We start from the raw sequence: 25,441 nt of genomic DNA, 5'->3' as shown, positions 1-25,441 counted from the left end.
ACTTGACGAAGTACTGGCTTGTTTTCTAAATTATAAATTTTTCAGAAAAACTTTTAAAATAGCTATTTCTTAGCAAAGCAGCTCCACCTAGTAACACTTACTTAATCTAGTCAGACTCTCACCAGAAATCTAAAAGCTCACCCTAACCCAGAAACAAAATCGTGTTAGTAGCTAAAACGAGATAATTGTTGAAAGGCTGCTGAAAAAGGCAGTCTTCCCAGTGAACTCACAAACTCACTTTTTCCTGTATACTGTTCAACTTGGAGTTTGTTTTCCTTATCATGAATATTCTTGGATTCATATAGATGAAAAGCAGTTATTTTGTGGCTGTTAAATGGGGTTTTTTTCCAACCATGAAATGAAGTTGAATGCACCATGGTAGTAAAAGTTCAATTGAACCGTATAGAAAATAAACCATGTGAAAAGTATCATGAAGGTAAAAAAACAAACAAACAACAAAAACCAAAGGGCTTTTTACTTCAACTTAATAGTATCCAACTCAATTCATCCATGGGTGAGACCATAATTTTTATGCCCAGCAACTGGGAGAAGATTACCAAAGTTTCTTTTTGAGAATACAAAACCAGGGAGGTTATTCCTCGAGTCATTTTCAGTCTAGTTTTTTTTTTTTTTTCTGATTATGTGCTTTTTAATATTTATAGAGACATCATTTTTAACAGAAAAGATCATTTGAAAATACATCATCATTTTTACAGTGACAGAAAATGCCAATAAAAGTAGGTTTGGTAATGTGACATAGTAACAAGAACCAAGGCCCAGCCCTCTGCTGTCATAGAACGTCGCTGTTTTCACACAGCATTGTGCCTTGTGACATTCCTGCAAGTCATTAATGCGACTCTAGGCAGCAGCAGTCTTGACTGTAGCACTGGAGTCATTTTGACTGGCTGAAATTCCACAGGTCGTGCTCACGGCCCGCTGGGTGGATGTCCCACTCCACCACCCGTGGCCTCAGTCAACTATGGAGCTATGTGTAGATTAATTCCCATTTTCTAGACTCTTACATCAATGGAAGCCACACAACAGGTACTCTTTTGTGTCTAGTTTGTTTCACTCAGCATAATATATTTGGGCTGTACCCATTTTTATTATTAGTAATTCATTCATCTTTATGGCTGAATAGAGTTCCATTTAATGTATATACCACAGTGTGTTTATTTAGTCACCTTCGGATGGCCTTTGGGTCAAAAAACAGTGTTTGAGTATAATTTTAACCAGCATAAGTCTTGGTTTCCACAGATCGTGCCAGCAAAATACCATGTAATCCAAAAACAGATGAGTGAAGGTGGCACCGTACGTTTCTTGGTAGCTGCTATAGTTTGAAAAAAAAAAAAAAAAGCCTGTGGGAGCTGCTCTTTTGTTCAATTGAAATGAAGATTAACCTTTTAGCCGAATTTAATTGAAGTCTCCCCTCCACTATTCAAATAATGGGTTTGTACTTGGGGCTGTTAGCTTTGGCCGGGAAACTGGCTTCTCTGAAATGTGCAAAGCCAGCTGTATATAGGACAGATTCTCTCAAGAGTTTTTAGGTTTTTTTTAAAAAGTGCCCAAATAATCTTACAGATTTTTTTCTTCCAGATTTGAAATTACTCGTTTCATATCACAGGGCACTTATGTAGCATCTTACTTGCTAGTAACTTGAACCAATTTGAGAAACTTTTCTATCATTCTCTTGCTCTTGGGATTTTTTTCCCCCAATGTTTTGGGTGAGAATCAGTATATATTGCCTTGTTTAAAGCATTCATTTGGTAACTGAGTAGAATAAAAGGGAAACAGTTCCATCTGTTTCTATAAGCCCCCCTCCTCTGCAGATCTCCAGTGGTTTTTAAGTAGTGTTCTTGCGTTCTTACTAGAAACCTAGTCAGGACGTTATGAAGTCACGTTCATTTTTATCTGTGGACAGACTGAGGCACAGTGATCCCTGCAGGCTGTCAAAATGACCGCAGTATGTCTTCAAGATGATTCAGGGTTCCTGACGGCCGCTCATGCAGGGAGAGACTTTTGGGGAGGAGTGGTCAGTATTCAGAACTGTGACCTCTCAGGCTCAATCCTTAACATCTCTTTCCAAAGTTGAGTCAAAGTTGGCACAAATAAGATCTAAAGAAAAATGTCAGACATGAAGATATTTTGAACCCCGTTTTTCTTTGGTTCAGCCTAAGGAGGGTGCCAGCTGCTGTGCTCTGGTAGCTCTGGATGAAGTGCCACTGTGGGCATTTCAACAGGCGAGCCCGTACTCTGTGCTCTGCAGCCGGCAGCTCACTCTTGTCCCCGCCGTGTTCTGGTGAGGAGCAGAGATCCCAGTTGCGGAAGTTCAGTTCTGAAAAGTTGTTGTTAATTACTATAATACATTTGTCTTATAAAATTTCACTGCTAATGATATCAGAATCCTGAGTCAGTGATGCATAACATGTTCCTATAATCAAAAACACTGTAGTTTCAAGACTTGAGAAGTTTGGTGGTTTTTTTTTTTTTCAAAGTTGGTTATTTATTTTGTAGCATCTGACCATTAACTTAAAAGGTTTCCTCTAAATTACATATTAAGAAATAAAGTCATTGTAATAATGTGAGATTTGTTTTAAGAAAGAGGGACAATTATTCTTTATGTTTTTTCCCCTTACTTTCTTTAATACAGCTTTCTAGTTACACTTGGAAGTTTCCAGGAAGCTAAAATTAAAGCTTGCTTTAACATTAGTGGGAGCGTGTGTTGCCCCCAGAAAGAGGTGGAATTAAGTTTCAGCTCCTGAGCATTATGAAGGAGGTTACACATTTTAATCCTATCTAACTTGAATAATAATGTTATGAAAAGGAATTTAAATAGTAGTAATGATTTATCAATGATTGGGTTATCGGTGTCATTCACCTTCCAGTTCAATGAGGGAGGTTGGCATTATATATCCTTATGTCACCTAAAAGTGAACTGAAGCTTAGAGAGGTTAAGTAGGATCCAATAAGGGACATAGGAGTCAAAGTCACATCTCTCAGATCCCACAGCTGAACTACTGTGTCCAACTATTATCTAATAATTAAAAGACATTAAAATAGCACCTTCATCAGCAAGGTTGGTGACATATTTAACAAATCGGATAAGCTCATGTTAACTCTAGTGACATTGCTGGGTGCCGCATTCATTGAAATCTCTCTGAGGGCAGTAATCATTGGGATCATTTGAGATTAGTGAAGTCCAGCCTATGGGGAGCGCACTGGGGATATTTTTAGGCCACTAAAAACTCAGAAGTAGAAAGTGATTTATTAAATGAGCCCCTTGTATCCCACAAATAAAACACCTTTTGATACACAGGACTTTCCCTGGACCTGCCAAACTGCCGAGTCCTGTCGTGTATGGCCGTCTCTACTCTTATGGATGACAGAGAGGCCCAGTGAGAAGAGATTATGAAGTGAAAATGTAGCTGGTATGCGCTGAAATTGTTTGGAAATTGAGGTCGACGTCAGTGGCCTTTTTCTGGGCACAAAGAGCTTTTAGTGTTTGTATTTTCCTAAGGGAGGGAGGGAGAGTTTGGAACGTCCCAAGGTGTGAGAAGCACAAACAGGGACCTTTCTCTTTTCCTGTGGAAACACTTGAAACCCCTACAGGTTTCTTCCCGACAGGAGAAAATCCCTGTTGAATGGGTTGGGACAGCAGTGCTCTTTGATTCAGGGGAAGCAAACTCAAAGAACAGCCCACAGTGTGGGCTGAGAAGGTCAGCTTGCTTCCCACACCGCAGGCAGGGTGTTAGCCACCCAGATCCTGCCTGCAAATGGGGGAGACGGACGGTGGGCTCCTTCTGCAACTCCATTTGGCCAAGATCAAGTTGGATCAGTGCTCTTGAAATCAGTTTTAAGTGACTTACTCTATCCTGAAAAGTGAGACATGATAAAAACAAATGTTTTTAATGATGAGAGAAGTGATATATCATGGTTCTCAGACTGTTTTTAGTTTTTGTTTGTTTTTATGGAGAATTTCAAACATATACTAAAGTGGGAAGACTGGGTGATGAACACTTTCATCATGTTCAGCAGTTATCAACTCATGGCCAGTTTGTTACAAACGCCCTCTCCCCAATATCATTGGAAACAAGTGCTAGAAACCATATCATTTCATCTCTAAATGTTTCAGTATGTATCTCTAAAAGATGAAGATTCTTTTTTTTTAATTTAAAAAAATTTAAAATTTTTTGGTTGTATAATCAGTTTGCAATGTTGTATCAATTTCTGGTGTACAGCATAATGTTTTAGTGATACATATATATATGTATATTCTTTTTCATACCTTTTTCATTATAGGTTACTACAAGATATTGAATAGAGTTCCCCGTGCTGTACAGTATGAACTTAGTGTTTATCTATTTTATATACAGTAGTTAGTATCTACAAATCTCAAACTCCCAATTTATCCCTTCCCTCCCGGTAACCACAGTTTTGTTTTCTATGTCTTTGAGTCTGTTTCTATTCTGTAAATAAGTTCATTTGTGTCTTTTTTAAACAAGACCTATTCCCACACCTAAGAAATCAAAATAGTCCTATAACGTCATCTAATGTCTAATAAGTATTCAAATCACCAATGGTCTCATGAATGTCAGACTTTCTCTAAACAGATTATGTGAATCAGGATTCAGGTAAGATCCACAAGGTGCAGTAGCCTTAAAAAAATCAGTAGGATCCACCTCAACTTCTCTTTTTTTTTCCTCCTTGGAGCTTATTTACTGAAGGAACATCTTTCTTTCAGTTTTCTTCAGTCTGGGTCTTACTGGTTGCATCCCTGTGGCTTCGGTGTAACATATTCCTCTTACTCCTGCCTCATTCCTGTATATCCTGAAAATTGGAAATGACATCTTAAGGCTTGGCTAGATTCAGGTTTTGTTTGTTTGTTTGTTTTTGTCAAGACTGTTTCATACTGTTTTCTTCCACCAGGAGGGACTGAACGTCTATTTTGTCCTCTTTGTGCTATTAGCAACCTCTGGTATTCAGTGCCAAGTCTCCTGATGTTTTTGGTTTGCCCATCTCTTCTGTTCACTGTAACCTGGTGAGCTGGAGCTTCTGGTCGAGTCACAGGTGAAGGTCTCCCAGCTTTGGACCACTAAGAATTTTCAGGGATCCATCACCCCAAAGTTTTGTTTTTTTTAAATAATTTTTGAAAAACAAACATAACATTCAATTTGATTAAAGAACCTTTAGTAAGTAAGTAAATTTGTACTAAAACATAGAACAAAGACATTTAAAGTATACACAGCACACTGTTCTTATTGGACAAATGAGGCCATTATTTTCAGGCTCCTCCATCACAGGCTGTTTCTACTTGTTCTTTAAGTACCCATTGTTTATTCTGTGTCCATTTCATTTTACTGCTCATTTAATGCTCTTTGAGAACCATGATGTCTTGAATGCACAGACCTTGGATTCTTGCAGACCTTAGATTCTGTGCGCCAATCTTTCCAGGAGAACCTCAAGCAGAACCACGCCTCTACAGTTCTTTTCTCAGGTGGGCACGAGCCTTGTTCGTCTTTGCCCTGCGCTCAGATGGCTCTTCTGAGCTCCAGCAAGTTTGTCTCTCCTCTTCCATTCTCCCTCCCTCCCACCCGTCCTTCCTTCCTTTTCTCTTTACTTTTTAGCCAGTGTGATAACTCTCTTCCCCAGGTCTACTCTTTAGCCTCCTGACACTGATGAAATCTATGTGGATGCAAAGATAATCTTGGGAATGTTAAAATGTGAACTTGATTCTCTGTGCCCAAAGCTGTTTTTCCAAATGCAGAGGGATTTATTCAGTTAGTAAAGCCTGATAATAAGTTTCAATTCTGTACTAGGAGTGTGGGGAGACAGACCAGTTACAACACAGTGGAAATGCTGACAAGAATAGATGCAAACAAAGTGCCATGTGACAACAGACAGATGACTCTGCCTGGGAAAAGTGGGGACTGGCTTAATCTTGGAAGTGACAGTGAAACTAAGCCTTCAAAGAATATGATTAAGACAGCATATTTGTGTAAAAATAGTTCAGGAGAACTTACTGTAAAGTTATGTTGTTTTATCAAGGCAGGGACCTCAAGTAATTGGCTGATGGATTTGACTTTTGAGTACAGCAACAACTTACTGTATCAACTTCACCTGCTTGAGAAAGTGAGACTTGCAGTAGGTTATTTTCTTCATATGCGTGCAAATGTGTGTAAGCATAAAATACCACAATTATCAGCATTCCCACCCAATTAGTAGTGGGAAAAAATGACTTTTAGGCATGGGTTGTTCCAGGACATGGGTGGACACAGTCATCTTGCTTCCCCCACTGTGACAGGATCCCATCTTTTAGGATGAAAGAAGGATTGCAGGTTCCCAAGGTCTGAACTGCTGAGTGTTTGCCCGGGTGTACAGATCAGCACCAGTACCAGCCAGTATCTTCGGACTGAATACATTACAGTCTCCCGTATAGATTATCCTCATTTTCCTAATGTATATAAAACAAGTATTGTTGCTATTATAGTACAAAGCCATTTAAAAGTATCGTTGAAGTCATGGTATTAGCTATGTTGTAATGTACGGTTTTAAATGACAGATACTTAAGAATTCGTTGTTCTCTTTATCTTAGATGAATTTGCATTTTGAAGCTGTGTATTTGCAAATGAGACAGAGCAGTTAATTGATATGGTTCTTGGTAAAGCTTCAGATACCCGGACTGAGCCCATCTCTTGAAGAATAAAGACTCTGTGGGGTGGGGGTGGGGCTCACATCAGGTTTGCAGTATCTTTTCCATGGAGGAGAAGATTGGAGAAGTGAGGCGGGGAAAGGATCTACGTGATCAGCAAAGTGTAAATGGAATCTTTCTAGGACATCTACATTGGCTAAAGTAAAACATTATTTTTTTGATACATAACTTTTGCATGGTTTTTAATCCTAAATCAAATTTGGGCCAGTATTAACTTCCATACCAAAAAGAAAAAGATGCAGGTAAGGATAAATAGCTATAAAATGCCTTCCTGAAAGGTCAGTTAAGGCTTCCTAATGGAAACAAAGACATAACAATTAGGAAAATTTATCTCTGTATACCTTTGTCACTACCCACATTAGTTTTGCAGCTTTGGATGTGTTGAAAGTCAAAATAACATGCTCAAAATTCACCAGTTACACCTAGTAAGTATATGATTGGTAGGTGGTCCCTCAATGCCAGTCTAATAATTAGGCCTTACTTTGTTTCTAAATCTAGGGACTTGGAATAGTGTATTGCTTTCAACTTTTTATTATCTGTCAAGTCGCAACATAGGTACTAAAATTTTTCAAACCTATTCCCTAGTTTTTATTATGTGGTTTCCATTGAAAACACGGGACCACTTACAGCAAAAGATTTTTAATGTCTTAGTCAAAGAGATATATGTTAGGATGAATAGCAAGACTCTTGGTGGTAATGATCAAACACTATACTTTAAGGTTTGGATAATGAGAAAGAGTTTCTCACTCTTTTGAAAACTGGCATCTCTTCTTCCTATAAAGGGAGAAACAGCTGCCAAAAATTGAAACAATAATGGGATTTCTTTTGTAATATTTAAGAGCCTCTAGTAATTTTTCTGGTATATATTCTTTTTCTTTCTAGGAAAAGCCATTGACAAAATCTCTGCAACGTGGAGAAGACCCTCAGTTTGATCAAGTACGTAATATATCGTGTATGTTACATACTGGTTCTTAACCTATTTCAGGGCATACAAAAGGCAAGGGCTGAATGCTCACAATGGTGTGTTGATGAACTTCCCCAGAGAGCATATGGGAGGGTCATCTTAGGAACTGTGTCCTGGAGCTTTTACAGTTACAGCTTACAGTAGACATTCAGTAAATGTCTATTGGTTCCAACTGGAGAGAACTGAAAAGTGTTGCAATAATGAGCAGGCCCTCAGTTGGTTGTTTCTTGAATCTTTGTATAGCAGAATTAAAAGAGCTGAGAAAAGTTAAAGGAACTTCTATTCAAAACCTTACTGAGATTCTTCTGAATCAGAGGTACTATATGATGAGTAAATCTCCGCACTAGAGCTTGCTGACTTACATTCTCATCCAACGGTGTGTTGAACACCAACTATTTGCTTGGCACTGGTGATTTAAAATCTAAGACAAATTTTAGCCCTTCAAGAAGTCACACTCCTGTGAGACAGAAACTACCTAAGCAATAATTATAAGACAATGTAGAAACTTAGATTCTAAGAGAGAAAGTGATACATGAACAAAACAAGTTAAGACAGGGGATAAGTACAAAGAAAGTCCTTTGAAAATAGATCAGGACTAGTAAAAGGACCTCCAACTCTGTATGGCAGGTAATAGACACAGGAAACCAGGGCCTCAGTCACTTCAGGAGGGGTTCAGATGTGCGTAGGATGGTGGATAACAGGACATCAGAGGAGGCTGGAGATGTGTTTGCAGTGCTTCCTAAACTTCTGTGGTTAATGACAAGGAGGATGGCATGTTCTTTAAAAACCTCATTCAGTGCCAGCAACAGAGACATTACCGCTGGATGCACCACGGCCTGACCCAATACAGTGGGCTTTTAAATTGTTTTACAGAGAACACACGGAGAGTAGGTTTTCTGCAGAGCTTTGAAATTGCCTTTAATGTGGAATCAAGAGGAAGATTCTGTGGCTGTTACAGTCCAGACTGGTTCAATCCAAAAATGTAAGGACTGACTATAGAGACAGAATCCTCCATTTTCTATTTTATAAGCTGTTCACGAAGGGAGCCCTCACAGGTTCATGCTCATGTCTGGTCTTGGGAGGCTGGTGTGGCTCTGGGTTTACACCCTGTTGCTGGCAGAGCTGGCTGGTTTCTGGAACGCTGGTGAGTTGGAGTATAGGCTTTGTCTGTCGGTTGTGGAGCTGTGTTCTCTCGTCAGGTTATCCTTAGTTGCTGTCCCCTGGTTCTGCTTGGGAGGTCAGGGACCTGGGGTGAATATTTGGAGTCATTATTTTGGAAATGTGGCAAGTGTGGCTCTTTCTGTTCTCTTTAAGAATGTAAATATTTATCATCCGTTCCCATGATTTTTCACTCTATTTTGTATTTTTAATCTCTGTCCTGTTAGATTATCACGTCCTTTCCTCAAAAAAAAAAAAAAAAAATTGTGGGTTTTTTTTTCTCTCCAGCTTAATGTACTTCCTTTTTCTCTGGGAAAATAGTGCTTTTACATTTTAACATTGCAGATAATAGTTAGCCCAAATCATTTGGCTTAAACAGTTTCTCATTTATTTTTCAGCATTCTGATTCTGCACTTCAGCATTGTGGGAGAGAGAGACTTAAGAATTGGACAGACCCAGGTTTAAATCCTAACTTTATCACTTAATTAGCTATAATACTTTTAACTTTCCCTCTCAAAATGTTGAAATGCAGAATCTCTGTCCTGCCCCAGACCTACTGAGTCGGATTCTGCAACGTAGCGAGCTCCACAGGTGACCCTCCCCACCATACACACACATACACACTGATGGGTGAGAAGCACTGCTTGTAACACGTCTCTGCGCATTAAAGACACTTTAGGAGTGAACCAGTAGTGAGATGGTCACTGAGAACTTTCAAATAAGGCACATAAGATTATCCTTTGATTGTAAAATCATAAATTTACACATGAACCGTGAAAGAAGGCAACCTACAGTCTGTCTCCTGTCCACTGTTTTCAACTGCAAATTATGAGAATTGTGGTTCTATTGGCAAGGCTGTGAATGTATTGAGCTCTCTTAGTGTTTTGATATCAAACAACCAAATTCTGTAATTCCCCTTGCTCTCATTTCAAGCCAGAGGATGTTAATGTGGATTCATACAAGGGTCTGTCTGTAGGAGAAGCAGCTGGTGACTCCATGCTGGGACTGTACACTCCACTGCATTAATCACGGGAGCAGTAGTAACAGCAGAAGTAACATTTAGTACTTACCATGGGATAGGCACTCTGCTAAGTACACCCTCTGGACAGCAACAACTGGTCACTGTTTGAAGAATTTTTTTTTTATCAGTTTATCCTTTTTAAATATCACTGGCATTAATGATGGGCTAAAGAGAGCTGGGCTTATAAACTTTCTGCCTGATCTTGGGGTGGCCCTGTTAACTCCTCCACTCAACAAGCTCATGATTCATTTTGCTCCTGTTAGAAATAGAAGCAAAAATAAAATAATAAAAACTAAGTAATACTTTAGAATTTACCAAGCCCCTTCTCACGTATTCTTTACCTGACATCACTCAACCCTTCAAACAAGCCCAGGGAGAAGGTATCATCACACGGTCATTTCTGTGTTACAGTTAATGGCAACAAGCCCTGGAGAGGTTGCCCAGTATTATGTGACTGAAGCCTCAAAGGACTGGAATCCATATGTTCTGACTATGAAGTCTGTGCTTTTCACTCTGTAACATGCTCATATTTCTAAAAACTAAGTTGGTGAGAGTTTAGAAGGGAGCTTTCAACAGGTACCAGTTAAGATTAGGTTTGGACTGCAGATGGCATGTAAAATAACAGTATTTTGAACAAAGGTGGAAGTTTATTTCTCTGTCACGTTGAAGAAGTACAATTAGTCCAGGATCTCTGTATGTTGTATATGGTTTCCATTCCCAAGGTCACCTCATGGTCCAGTTTGGCTTGTGGATCTCAGCCATTACATCTGTATTCCAGGCAGCAGGAAGGGGAAATGGAAAAAGCATTTATATTAAAAAATAAACAAAAACCAGAACATCCTAACATTGCACATACCACTTCTGCTGATGTCTGTTCACACAGCCACATATACCTATAAGAAAGATTAGGAAATTTTATTTTGGGCAACCAGGTATTCATTTAAAAATGAAATATTTTATAGTTAAAGAAGAAGAGAAGAGTGGCTGTTGAGTATTACCTGTCTCTACTAAATATTACAGAGCCTGTTTTTGCCAAAATTCCCAATAAAGAGGACCATGTACAGTTCTGTACCTCTTTTTTCCACTATAGAAATCTCCTAGAATTTAATATTCTAGTTTGAATTTAAGAACATACACACTTAAAAGTTAAAACTTGATATTTCCTTAAGTTTTCTATTTCTTTTCTATTTAATTAACTACTAGTGCAATATCTCTTAATTTAACCTAATTATACTCTAATCCTGTATAAAATGGACCTGGAAAAAAGGCTCCATTGCTTCATAAATGACAAGATGTTTGTACAGGATTAATATTTTTACCCTCAGTATTAGAGAAAAATGATACTCATGACTGCTTTATATATTGGAGAGCTAATCTGTACTCTCTTTCCCAGAATTTCACTTTTTATAAATTTGATGAATGTGAGTTCCACCCATTCATACAAGTACTTCCTGTGTGGCAGCCTTGTGCCAATTACACCAGCTTGTGGAAATAAACATGAAAGAAACACACCTTCCCTGGAGAGGCCCCCAGTCTAGTGAGAGGGACAAAGAAGAAAGATGTATTCAGATCAGTTTTAACCTCAGACTAGTGAGGAAGCACACAGCGGAAGAACCAGGCATGGGCCAAGCCTAGGAGAGCAAGCTTTGTCCTATACTGGGGAGCCAGGGAGGGTTCCCAGTTCCTGCTAGTGGGTGAGATTTCCAATAGCATTTTGAAAATGCATACTGCCACTGATTTATTTTAAATGCCTAAATTAACTCTCAGTTCTTAGAAAGTAAATGAAAAATTGTCCTGGTAGTAAAGTTCCTTATTTTAGCAAACATTTATTAAGTGAGTGTGTGTGTGTGCACATACTCACAAAGTCCTGTGTGGGACAAAGAGACGTAAGAACGTGGTCCCTGCATTCCAGGTAGGAAGGGAACATTAAGGAAGACCTTAATGCCGATGGGTGGGGCCTTACTGTCTATGTATCAGTATCAAAGCTAAACCCTGAGGAAACAGTGTTTGTGAATGGAGAGATCCTTGAAGTTTGGAGGCATTTTGGGAATTGGGGTGTTGATAAAGATTTGAGGCTAAAAGAGGCCAGAACTAAAACAGAGACAGTGGGACTAGAAGGAAAGAATGATGATAAGCAACATTGTATAAGTAGAATCAATATTGATTGAGAGAAGGAAAAACAAAAGGTAACTGTAGTTTTCAACCATGATTGGGAGCCATTGCTGTTGAATTTAACAAGCACCGAGCGCCTGGAGCATGCCAGGATCTGTGCGAGGTCCCGGGGTTACAAAGCAGTAAGACAGTTCCTGCCTTCAAGGAATTCTCAATCCCAGGAGGAAGACAGATACCTAAACAAGTAATAGTATAATGTAAATACTGTAAGAAAGTACAGTTCAAGTGCTATGGGAACTCAGGTAAAGGAGCGGTTACGGATACTTGAAAGGTAGGTGGTTATGTCACAGGAAGAGCCATGTGAACAAAGAAGCTGAAGATGAGAAGAGCAGAGTGCTAGGGAGGGGCCTAGGGTGGAGGTGGGAGGGGCCTAGGGTGGAGGTGGGCAAGTGGCTGGAGCCCATTGCTCCAGTGACTGTGGAAGCCACACTGAGTCTGGGCTGTTTTCTGTACATAGGAAGTTCTTCAGAGGAATGCTGTGCTTGGGGAGAGACTGTAAATCGGTTTTACATGGACTGAATTTTCAGTGCAGGTAGATGTCTGAGAACTAACGGGCTCATTCGTTTACATGGAGACCCAACAAACACCGCAAGATGAGAAAGGTAGAGGAGGTGGGGGAAGCTTATCATTAGGTAACATAGTTCATTTAGGATCAGAAAGTGGGATCCACAAAAGAATGCCCAGAAAAAGGGTGGCCAAAAAATTGAGGGGATCCTAGGAAGGTGCAGCTTTCCAGGGCAGGGGTGGGCTCGTGATGGCAGCCTGTGCAGGGGCCCTCACTGAAGGATGAGAGGTTAGCAGTTAGGAGCTCATTGGAAGCTGGCATTGAGAAGGCCTTTTGGCTGCTCATTGCAGTATGGAATACATTTTCCTATTGACAGATTAATGTTAAATAGTTTAAGAGACTCACTTTCACAGCTAAGCTGTAGTGGCTGGTCGTCACCAGCGTCAGGCCAGGCCTCAGGTGGGTGCCAGTGATGAGCTCCCTGTCTGTGATCTGTGCAGAGCACCCTGGGAGTTTAGGGCCCTGCAAGCTCACCGTTTTAACTTCAAGTGACTTTCTTCTGTTATCAAATACAAAGGCCAAGGCATTTTATTTCGGATTTTCCAATGAAACAACAGCTAACCTGTAATGAGTGTGGACCTGGGTAGATGGTGATCAAATGCAGCTCAGGTATCAAGTTAACCTATTTTGAAAAGTGAAAAATACCACTCGAGAATAACCCTCACTTGAGGGAGTGTGTAGCCCTTACCTGGAAGAGGATGTGTTAGTGACAATCACTAGATACATTTCCACACAGATGAAAATTCTGGCTGTTGAATAAAGTAATAACTGAACCTTTATTATTTCACATACCTTCCAGCTACTTATGCTTCTTGTAGATTTTCTCTGCCGTGGCTTTTAAACCTTTGCTTAAATCTGATGATGACATAAACATGCAGTGAGTGAAAGGATACAAGCAACGGCACACCACATGGTGTTCTTCTGATTGAAGTACTGCTCCAACTTTGTTTCTTAAAGCAGTCTCATAGAGTGAGTGGAAGTCACTTCCTGTTTGCGTCGTAAAGTAGGATTACTCCCCAGAGGAGCTTGTGCTAGAACAACCTGAATTAGAATCCAGCCCCTTGTTTCCGCAGGCGGATTGTCTTCCTATACTTGGGCGTTGCTTAAGTAGCCACCCCGAGGAGGAAAGCATTTCCAGGAGAACCTGATAACTCGTGTCACGTGCTCAGGAGAACTCAGGGGAAATGACTGCAAAGAGGCCATTGGTTGCCCGTGGGTTTGTCCTTTCTGATCTTTCACATAAACGTGTCAGCACTGTGACAAGAGCAGAAATCAGGTTTCAGGGATGAACAAGAGAGGCAGGAAGAGGAAGCATCACCAGTACGTGGCTGATGGAGAACCCGGCCCAAAGGAGGACCGGTCAGTGGGTGAGAGAGGGCAGAGCAGGGTCAAACGAGGGCTGTATATGTTTTCCGGAACCCTCTTCTGCATGAAATACAAGAGCTTAAGGTTGTGCCTTTCTGCCAAGGGCTGTGTCCATTCTTCTGTTATAAAGTGGCTTATAACACTATATAAATTTCCTGTGTACAGTATTATGTTTGGCATCTGTGTACATTACAGGGTGCTCACCATGAAAGGTTTAGTTTCCATCCATCCCTGTTCAGCTGGCCCTCTTTACTCCATTTTGCTCTCCCGGCCACCTCCTCTCCTCTGGTAACCAATACTCTGTTCTTGGTATCTGTGTGTTTGTTTTTGTTTGGTGTGTTTATTCATGTGTGTGTATGCATTCATCCTTCACTTACTTTTGAGCTCAACACCTTCTTCAGGATGGTTGAGGTTCTGAGAACCTCATGAGTTGGGACTTAAGAATTTGGTTTTTTTCAACTGATTGATTGTGGTTCTAGAATGGTTACTATCTCAGTCCTTTCCCATTTGCTTTAGAGTGAGCTGTGCCTGCAATCAACTCAGAGTCCAGCGTTGCTCCCTGTCCCTTACAGAGCTGATGTAGACAGGCATTGCTCAGGGACCTCCACAGAAAGCATTTGGAAAGCACTGTGTTTACATCTGCTGGAGCCAGAAAAGCATGGGACCACAAACTAAGCTGCAAGGGTTCCAGTGGTGCCCTAGATAGTTTGTCCTTGGATGAGAGATAGTGTGGACACGGCAGTTGTCCTTGGTGTCCACAGGACGTTTGTTCCAGGTCCTCCGACCTACCTGGATACCAAAATCTGTGGATGCTGAAGTCCCTTATATAAAGATGGCATAGCATTTGCATATAACCTACACATCCTCCTGTGTACTTTAAATCATCCTTAGATACTTATAATACCTAGTATAATGTAAGTGCTATCTAAATAGTTAGTTAACACTATGCAAATTGTTGCCAGAGAGCGACAAGTTCAAGTTTGGCTTGAATTTGGAACTTCTGAAATTTCTTTTTTGTATTTGGAATTTCTGAAACTTTTTTTTCTGAGTATTTTTGATCTATGGTTGGTTGAGTTTGTGGATACCAAGGATCAACTGTATACCTAAGAGCAATATTTATCAGCTCTGATAAGTAAAATCTGTCATCAGCTTCTGTCATTTGTTCTGTCATTAATTTAGCCTATGATCTTATCAGAGTCAAAGTGTTTTATGTCTGTGCTTGAGTTTCAATATTTGGAAATGGAAGAGGGAAAAAAGAAACAGACCTTTCTGAAGGTCTGTTATGTGCTTCACAGTCTGTGGTGTCTCATTTAGTCTCCATAGAAGCCCAGTGAGGTAAGTATTCTTAAGTCCTATTTTATAGCTGGAAATACAGTGCTTCAAACATGGCCAAACTCATACAGTCAATAAAAGGCAGAGCTGTAACTTCACCCCCAAACCACCTGATCTTCCCAATACACTAATGAAATTATGAAAATGCAGCTTGTGAAGGACCAGTCATTAGACATGATGTTCTGAGAATGTTACTTCAAGTTGCGGCTATTTGCAATTCAGTGTGATCTATTCTATATTGGTCAGAGCTCCATAAATTCCAGATAATTTGCTCAAACATTAAATTAACTTCTTTATGGGTTTTCTTCTAAATGTTATGTTTATATCCTTTTGTGACATCTTAGTTTCTTAATATATTAAAAATGCCGTCTATAAGCAGGAAACACATTGTAAAATAAATCTATTATAAATCTATAATAGAACTAAAATTACTTTTTACCATCTTGGGTAGTAATAATTCTCCTGCAAAGGAGGCAGATGAAATTCTAGTGGTTCAACATTGATTCTGATGCTAGAATTCAATGACAATCTATTTAAAATGTATAAATGAAAAATATAAGCAATTAAGAGTAAAAACCAATTAGCTGGCATTGGACTTACATTAGGGTTAGTCAGTGTTTCTTAAATTATTCTCCAGTGGAACAGTGAGTTCAATAAAATGGACCAGGATGCTAAACTCAGACAATGAAGGTCTTTTCCTAATTTGTAAGAAAGTATATTTAACATGTAGATTTTTATAATTTTAAGCTTTTATAATAAATTATGCTTAAGCCTTTAGTGTCTGTCATCACTCATCAAATGCTATAATCTAGCAATAATATGATAACTGATCAAGTAAAAAAAATTGCATCTAAGTTGGTTTAATAGATCAGTATTCTGTGGTATTAAATAGAGAGTACCCTGGCCCCCAGCTGCTTGGCCACCTGAACTAGTTTGAGAAATTAAACTATCAATGAAGTTACTTTAAAAGTACTCGTTAATGCACCACTCATGACAAGTCAGCCTTATTACTATAAACTATGGAAGGACTCCACTGAGTGTTCAAATATTTATGTGTGAAGTTTCCTTCTTTGCATTCAGCAGGTATAATAAAATGCTTATGAAAAATTAATGTCTTAGCTACAGCATAATGGACAGTCTCTTTTAGCCTATTTATATATAAAATGCCAAAATAAACATTAAGAAAACATTAACAAAGTACATTTAGTATTCCCCTCTCTCCCCTCCAAAAGAAAACACCAGTATGAAATAGTTCTGTGATTCTGTGCACTTCATCTCCTCAAGCTGCCCAGTACCTAGCTCATCTGTGATGGAAGAATATGATCATTTAAATGCAACAAGAACATCTTTGTAAATGGGCCTGCCCCTTTCAACAGCAGTACAGAGCTAGAATTCATCTCACCATTGGCTCTGCTTCCCGTAAATGAAGGAGTTGAGTAACCAAGAAGCCAGCTAGACCTTCCTCCCTTCCTGAGCTTTGAGGGCCAGGTCTTTGCAAATTCCACCCTTCCTTCCTGAAAGCCTGTACTCAAAAGGGCAGTAACAGAGAGATGGAAAAAACACGCACATCCACCCCATGCTGCCCTTTCATCTCTTCTAAGATGGTCTCAGTGTATTTGCTGTGGAAAGTATGCCCAGTAGATATAATACCAAGAATGGCTTCAGGATGACTTTCTAATGGGTAGAAAAATTATTACAGCTGAGGTTTGAAGTACACCATTGACATTCTCTGTGGAGAATGTGGGTTACACCTAAGTGAAGTAGCTGAATGCTCTGGTAGAGAATGCTCCACCCTGAGAGGTTTAGGAGTCAAATACAAGTTTAATACATTATGGGTATGTAGTAAATAAAGGAGCTTGTAAACAGCCCTCACAAGTATCTTTGAAAAACACTTTTTATTTTAGAATAGTTTTGGATTTGCAGAAAAGTTGCAAAGTAGTACAAAATGTTGTCAATATACTGCGAACCCAGTTTTTCCTATTAACATCTTGTATTTCCATGGTACATTTGTTGTAACTGAGAAACCAACATCAGTATGTTATTATGAACTAAATTCTATATTTATATTTCATTTGTTTTTCCCTAATTTTTTTGGTTAAAAATCACCCCAAATGTATTTATTTAATATATTCATCACAAGGGCTTAACCAGACACTTAATTTAAAAAAAACAGAAACAAAACAAAAATGACCCCACAGATAAGATACAGAGTTTTCTATTCCAGGATACCGTCTAGGACACCATATTACATTTAGTCATGGTGTTTCTTTAAGTCTCATCTAGATTTCCACAAGAATTTTTAAATTATTGGAATGCAGTAGTAGATGCTTTGGGATTTTATTATATATTCAATAATTAAGGCAGAATTAACCCGTGGTCAGAGACTCTGAATTCTGATCTCTTTTCCCCTCTAGGAGGAACCCCCCTCATTTCCCAGTTCAAAATATTTCAGTTGATGGTGGTTTGAGGAAATATCCTTTCTGGGGCTAGGGTAACTTTAAAGAGAACTAGTAATTTACCCACCTTGCCAGAATTATTTGCTTTCCTCTAAAAATTTATTGTTATTATATCCATGGGAAGAACAGGAAAATTTGTGGCTATGAAGGTTATAGCATGGAAGAGAAGGCTCTTTAAAAAAAATTAGATGTTTTTAAGTTACAAAAACCTAATAACAGTGAGCAGGTTCACAGAGCAGGCTGAATGCAGCAGTCTGTTTATTTTTTAACTTATTTTAACCCATAACTAAAGATAATGTGCAATTTTGTGTATGTACATCTAACCATAACTGTAAGAGAGAGAGCATGAAATGAACTACCAAGAAAAAGAATCTGAGGAAGAAAGCAGTCGTTGTTTTGTTCGCTCTTAGAGCTTATTTTAAAGGCAACAATGGAGGGAGGAGGGTGTGGCTCAGTGGTAGAGCACATGCTTAGCATGCACGAGGTCCTGGGTTCAATCCCTAGTACCTCCATCAAAAATGAATAAATAAACCTAATTACCTTCCTTCCTCCAAAGAACCATCACCACCAACAAAAAGTAACAAAATTTTAAAACATTGAGTTAAAAAAAGAATAGAAAGCAGTTCTTAAAAAATTAAAAATAAAGGTGACAATGGAAAGTTCTGTTGACATGGAGCACTTCAGCGTTCATTGCTCTCGTTTCCTGCTTTATAAAAGGAGGTTAAGCCTCGCCTGCTTAACTGCAGGAATATTTTAAGTTAACTAAGGTTTTCCATTTCTTCTGCCACCTCCCTAGCTCAGGCTCTGATCACTCATGCCTGGAACTGTTACGGTAACCTCATTCCATTCAAGCCTCTGTGTGTCTGTTCTCTAAACCGCCTGTTAGCAAACCCTTCTGGTCCCCCCTACACGTCACTGCTAGATTCAGCCTCCCCAGACACCATTTTTATGGGCTCAGTATCCTATTCAGAAATCTTTAGGGACGTCCCATTTCCTAGAGAAGAAAACTGAGAATTGTTGGACTGGCATTTGAAGTACCTTTTATAGAGAATTAGTTCCAACTTAAAATGTGCAACATTATTTCCCTCCATGCTGGTATACCAAAGTCCCAACACCAGTCAGATAATTTTTTCTTTCAGTTCCTTCATTAAATTAATCATATAATCATTCTAACAAACAATTATTTTGCACCTTCATTACCAGATGATTTCCTGCTTAGGCTCCCTGCTTAGTTTCTTTCTTGACTCTGATTTCAAATTTCTGACCTTTCTCGAAAAGGCCCAGGGAAAATCCTACCTTCATTTCCCTTAAACGCCTCCCTACCCACTCCCTCTGGGGATCTCTCTCCAGAGAACTCCTGATTTTAATATGCACTTTTCATATGTTAGTGTGTTCCCTCGTGGTCTTATTTTCTATATATTCCTACTTAGAGTATCAAATTGGGATCATACCAATTAAATAATCTTTCATTTTTTTTCACTAAATGTATCATGAACATTTTCATATCATTCAATATTTTTGAAATAGGGTTTTTAATGGTTTCATAGATGGGCTATATCAAATTCTGCCTTGTTTTAAGGCATTTACATATAGCTGGACATTTGAGTTGTTTACATTTTTTTTGCTATAATAGGTAATGCTGTCCTGAACATTCTTACTCATCTCTAATTACGTACTTGAGATAAATTCCTGAGTGGGCTTATGAAGTGTGATTTTTATTAGGTTCTTGATATGTATTTCCAAATTACCTTCCAGATGTTACGCCAAGTTTTTCTTTTATCTGTAGTGTATGAACATGTCCATTTTATCACTGTTTCATCAGCACTGGGTGTTATAATTTGCTGATACTGTTTGTTAATTAAGCAATTAAAATCTATCTCATTGCAGTTTTATATATTCTGATTATAAGACCTTTATCAGAGAGGCGTTTTGAAAATATTTTCTCCCAGTCTGTGATCTGTCTTTTCATCACTTTAACAGTATCTTTCTAAAAGAATAAGCTTTTAATTTTGATAATTTTCAGTATATCGAATTACCATGGACTTAGCTTTTGGTTTGATACCTAAGAAATCCTTGCTTACCCACAAATCACAAGGATTTTCTGCTATGTTTTCTTCAGAAATTTTATAGTTTTAGGTGTTACTCTTAAGTCTGTGATCCATTTTCAGTTAATTTTTGCATATTGTATGAGATACGGATTGAGGTTCATTTTTTTGGTGATAATGAGTAAAAGATCAGGAATCTTTCCAGGTAAGGAAATTAGAATGACTCATCTATCAAAAGCATATTTGTTGTTTAAAGAAAAGGGGGAAATTTTGCCTTTAATGTAACACAGGGTGAATTATTGCTGCTGACTCGTATCTTGAGTCTAATTTGGGGCAGACCTCAGATTACTGTATGAATGGTTATTGGTAGGAAACCATACACTGTATTATCACATAGGTTATTTGTTTGGAGGATGGATCTGCTTATTTCACCTAAGCGATTAATGTAAGTGTATTAATTAATGTATGTGTTTATATAACAAGCATTTTTGAGGCTCTAAGAAGTACAAGGCACTGTACTTCTTAGATGGTGTGGGAAAATAATTTCTTTATGGTCCATGAACAACCTGTATGCAGTTTCCATCTGATTTTTAGAATGAAAGAGAGTCAAAGTAACTAACTTTCTTAAACCACAAAGTTGTTATTCTGTCAGGAACATCTGTCAACAGTAAGAAAGTCGGGCACTTGGGAATGTCCGAATAAAGATATTTAAGGAGAGGACTGTGATAAATAAGAAAACTTTGTAGTGAGTATGGTTTGGAGTTCATTGTGAGATGAAATTTCTCAGTAGTTGGCGGTGCCACCCATGCTTTTTATTCGCCTGTTTTTCCCTGTAGGTCATCAGCTCAATGAGCTCCCTTTCTGAGTACTGCCTGCCTTCTATTCTGCGGACATTGTTTGACTGGTACAAAAGGCAAAATGGCATTGAGGATGAATCACATGAATACAGACCAAGAACAAGCAATAAATCCAAAAGGTACGTTTCTTTTGTGTCAGGATTATGAGGATTATAGTCTTTCTTTCTTTTTTCCTTTCCTTCCTTTCTTTCTTTCCTTCTTTTTTTTTTTCTTTCTTTTTTTCCTTCTTTTTTCTTAAGAAACAAATCAAAGTGGGAGTTACAAGGCATCTAGGTCCTCCTGCCTCTTCACACACAAGCACACGCTGCAGGGGCCCCCTTGTCTGGCAGGCAGCACATTTGGGATATTAGTCACTGTCGGCTGCCACAGGTTGAAAGTGCACACTCGGCCTTATTTTGACCTCGGTGAGGGCAAGGTGTAAGGGACCCCAGGTAGCCCTCTGCCTGCTTCTCTCCTGGGCCCTCTCTCCTCCAGTCTGCTTCTAGAGGCAGAAGGTCGGTGGCAGGCCCTGCACAACACGGCCTAGATGTTTGGGTTCACATTTGTAATCTCGATTGCCCGGTCCTGGTGCTGCCACTGATCAGCCACTTGACTTTGGGCAACTCACCACCTCTCGCTACCTCAGTCTCTTTATGAGCAAAGCAGGGAAGTCAGATTACCCCAACTCTAACTTCCCTTCCAGCTGAGCATTGTGTTTATTCGTTCTGTGGTTCCCTTCTCTTGTGATTTTGACAAGTGGGACTTGCTGCTACAGGAGCTGTTCAGCAGCCATAAAACTTCAAATTCTCATTCTGTCCAATGCAGGTGTGTCCCCGAGAATTTTAGGTAAATACATACAATTTCATATGCTTGAAATCAACCTATTATATAGCAAGGGAGCAAATATGAGAAAATTTAATATGTTTACTTTTTTTAAAAAACCAGATTATTTTAAAAGCAGATTTCTCCACATGAATTGATTATACTTTTTTATGCTTTTAAAGACAATAAACTGAAGTTAATCACTTAGAAGAATCAGATATTAACTACTGCTTGTGAGTGTTTTATCTCTGTCCTTTTTCTTGACACCCCTAATACTTCTTAAAAATATATAAACTTCTTTTGAAATTGAAGACCTGTCATTTTACCAAATTACATATCACGTGAACTTATAGTTCCGTTTTGTAATATGTACAAAGGCTTGAGTTTATGCAAGATTCAACCATTTGCTTATCACTTTGGGGGAGAGATTAATAACTTTTTCATATTGAATAATACTTTTAGTTGAAAGCTTTTTTAAACAATTGAGCTATAATTTACATACCATAAAATGCTTCCTTTTAAAGTGTGTAATTCCATGTTTTTAGTATATTCACAGAGTAGTACAGCCATCAGCACTGTCTAATTCAGGAATATTTTTATCACCTCAAATTGGGGGGATGATAATTTTTATCACCCCATACTAATTGGCAGTCTCTCATAAATAGATTTTTAATGTATCAGATTTAAAGGGAGAATTTTGATTCTGTGTCTGAAAGTGGTTCAGATGGTATGATTAATAAATTAATGAGATCACTTTACTATTTCCCCCATATTACATTCAGCTTATGAAAACTGTAACTAAAGCTTTCTGGGGATGGGGAGTGGGGCAGTTTTAGTGAGCTGAATTAAGTAAGTTTTAATTTTGTTCCTCTGTTTTGTTAGAATTTAGTTATTAAAAGTAGGTTTTTCATGAGTTGATTTCTTATGCATTGAAAATAGTAGGTTTTGGGGTTGTATTAATGATTCTTTTCAGGATATGAGAGTAATTGTTGAGATTAGATACAGAATCAGGACAGGGAAACCCAACTCTCTTGCATCTTAGTTGGCATTTTAAAGTTTAAACTAAGAAAGAGAGAAATGTTTGTGACAAAGCCAACAGAATGAGGGTCTCTAGAATATGATGTAGTTAATAAAGGGAGTTTCTGTTACTAGAAACAAGAAAAGAGGAACTTCAGGGAGAAGCATAAGCAACTGAAAACAGTCAAATGTGATGGATGTGTGTTTGGGTTATGATTTCTAAGATTAGTATAGTATCAACATTTTGACTGCCAAATAAATTTGTCGGATGCCTCTGGCTCCTGGCAGTTAGACCTCAAACCAGCAATAAAGTTGAATTCATCATTGGAAATGTATGTCTTAACTTTCATTTGAAAGCATTATTAAATAAAATAGAATCAGGAGTTAAATTTTTTTTTTCTACCAAAATTTTTTTGCTACTTTCTCAAGGTCCTCTGGCCTCTTTTGAAGACCCTTACTAGCTTCCTCCTCTCCACTGTGCTGGTCACGTTTGAGAGTTTTCCTTCCCTGTGGTCTTCAGGCTTCTTGTTTCCCTACCATGGTGTAACCCTGGGTCAGACTTGTGGACACCCTCTTTTTAATGCAGCTCCGTATGTTTTCCCCTCCCCTCCTCCATCTGGCAGTAACACTTTCTAGTTCTGGTGGGTCTCAAAGGACTCCAGATGGATGATTTGGTCCACCGCTCTTCCTCCTGGCAGGACCGTTTGTAAATGATCCTGAATGAATGACCTCCTACCCTGTCCATACATTTCCCCTTGAAAGTTAAAGCTGCAGCTTCCTTTGTTAACCTGCTCTGTCACCTACTTGACTTGCTCAAGGCTGGGGAGCTCCTCCAGAGTTCTTCTTTATATCTTTTAAATATCACCTTTTTCTCCTCACTCTTTTCTGACTGTAGAGAAAGAACGTTCCCTATTTAACATAAGTCTTGGCTTATTTTGAAATTGTCTGCCTGACAAATCCAAATCCTGTCCTCCTGTCTCACTGGTTTTATTTAATATATGAGTACTGAGCAGTTGTATGTTTGGGAGACTGTACTAAGTACTTACATGTTTTATCTTACTTAATACCCAAACAGACCTTACTAGAATTATCATTATTAGTCCGAGTTTATAGATGGAAAAATCACTGGTAAGTGGAAGAGGCATAATTTTAACCCAGGACTGTTCCAAGCTAAAACCAGTGCCCTCAGCCGCCTGTTCTGTGCTAAGGAGCTCGGCAGTCACTTCATTTGTTCAGTTCCCAGTTAGCCCTCAGTCAGCACGTTAGACAAGCAGGAAGTGAAGGGGGCTGGCGTTGAACTCACATTTCTGTCCTCTTGCCGGTGAGAATTCTGCTCCCTAACTTTTGAATGAGTTCAGATGGCTCCACTTTGCCCCTCTTAACCTCCATCTGCCTTCTAATCTTTCTCTCTTCCACCACCCCTCCACTTCTTTCTTCCTCTTGTCAGTCTCAAGTGACAGAAGGTCACAAGGAAAGGGACGAGGGGAGAAAAAGAGAAGTAATGCTGATCCCTTTCTCCACCCACCGCAGTCCTGCTCTGGTTGGTAATCATATTATTTCTCTCCAATGTTGAGCTCTTTCCACAAGATCCTTTCAGTGTCTGCCTCCAGCATGGCAGCCCTGTCTCGTGTTTGTTTTCATTTTACAGGTGGTAGGATTCCTGGGTTGAAAGGTACCTTGAAAAGTCCGTAAGATGAAGTTGTAGACTCACAAATAGCTATTTCAAATTGACATTGTTGAAAATTTAAAACATGAGTCAAATATTTGGATCCAGTATTTGTCCACGGCACCACACTGATCATAGGAATAACTTTCGCATGTATTTCCCATTGCAATCTTGTTGTCACAGAACTGGTTTGCAGTCCACTGGGGATGGGTCCTAGATTTTTGGTGAATTATATCACTCTGAGAATATTTTCCGTGCCATTTAATGCTAGTATTTTAAATTTTACAGTGATGAACAGCAGCGAGATTATTTAATGGAAAGACGGGACCTCGCCATTGACTTTATTTTTTCTTTAGTGTTAATAGAAGTTTTGAAACAGGTAGGTCATAAATTTACTATTACTTTTATATAAGACTTATTTATCTAAAAATGACTTACTTTTTAAGGCCTAAGTTTATTAAGTTGTTCATGAGTTTCACATACTGGGTCATATGAATTATATTTATTGATTGCTAAAGGCCATGTATAGTCACTGGAAGTACTGATTTGATCTTTAATATTCCTTTCCAAATTAAGAGTCATCTTTTTTTTTTTCCAGATTCCACTTCATCCTGTAATAGACAGCTTAATACATGATGTTATTAACTTGGCTTTCAAGCACTTTAAATACAAAGAAGGGTAAAGTAATTTCTCACCTTAGAATTTTGAAGAAGTTGGGTTCTTAAAGCTAAATCAAGTCTGCTCTTTTCAGATGACCTGATTATCTAACTGTATCTTATTTAGGTACCTTGGTCCTAACACTGGCAATATGCACATTGTGGCCGACCTGTATGCTGAAGTCATTGGAGTGCTGGCCCAAGCTAAGTAAGTGAGCCTCAGAGTGCTTTACCGAAAAGCATATGTGCCCCTTCTCTGTGCCACCCAGCCCTCCTCTCGGGAAGGGGGAGGTTGTGAGTTTACAGGAAACTGCAGTTCTTTTTGCTGTGTGTGCCCTGTCTCTGAACCACGCTAAGAGCTCCCCAAGGCGAGTACCAGGTCTTTTTCCAATTTGTTTTCTCCGTTATCTTTTTCACTTGGCACTGGGGCTAGACCCTAAGAGACCGTGGGTTCCAGACTGCTGCAGCAGAGAAGGAAATGAACTACCCACAGTACTTTTCTCCCTGCCCAATTTTCCAAAGAAGTTTATCAGTTTTAAAAGTTTTGTTTTCTGTATTCCATGAGTAGGTGGTTATGATACAGCATCTGAGTAGGAAAATTCCATTCTAGAATGTCCCTTTACTATAGGCCTTACTTAATTCAACTGAGCTAAAAAC

The 25,441-nt window shown here is 38.9% G+C and overlaps 1 protein-coding gene across 1 annotated transcript in view; it reads left to right on the top strand.

The window, feature by feature from the left end:
* The window catches only part of FRY (FRY microtubule binding protein), a 274,991-nt gene that overhangs the window by 114,936 nt on the left and 134,614 nt on the right, over positions 1–25,441 (top strand). The window contains 5 exon segments of the mRNA XM_032496335.1: positions 7,592–7,645; positions 20,624–20,763; positions 24,417–24,507; positions 24,727–24,806; positions 24,912–24,992. Of these exon segments, the coding sequence (XP_032352226.1) occupies positions 7,592–7,645; positions 20,624–20,763; positions 24,417–24,507; positions 24,727–24,806; positions 24,912–24,992 (446 nt within the window).

This window comes from Camelus ferus, chromosome 14, assembly GCF_009834535.1.
Source record: "Camelus ferus isolate YT-003-E chromosome 14, BCGSAC_Cfer_1.0, whole genome shotgun sequence".
NCBI lineage: Eukaryota > Metazoa > Chordata > Mammalia > Artiodactyla > Camelidae > Camelus > Camelus ferus.
The sequence above is the reverse complement of the archived record's forward strand: the minus strand, read 5'-3'. Positions and strand labels throughout refer to the sequence as shown.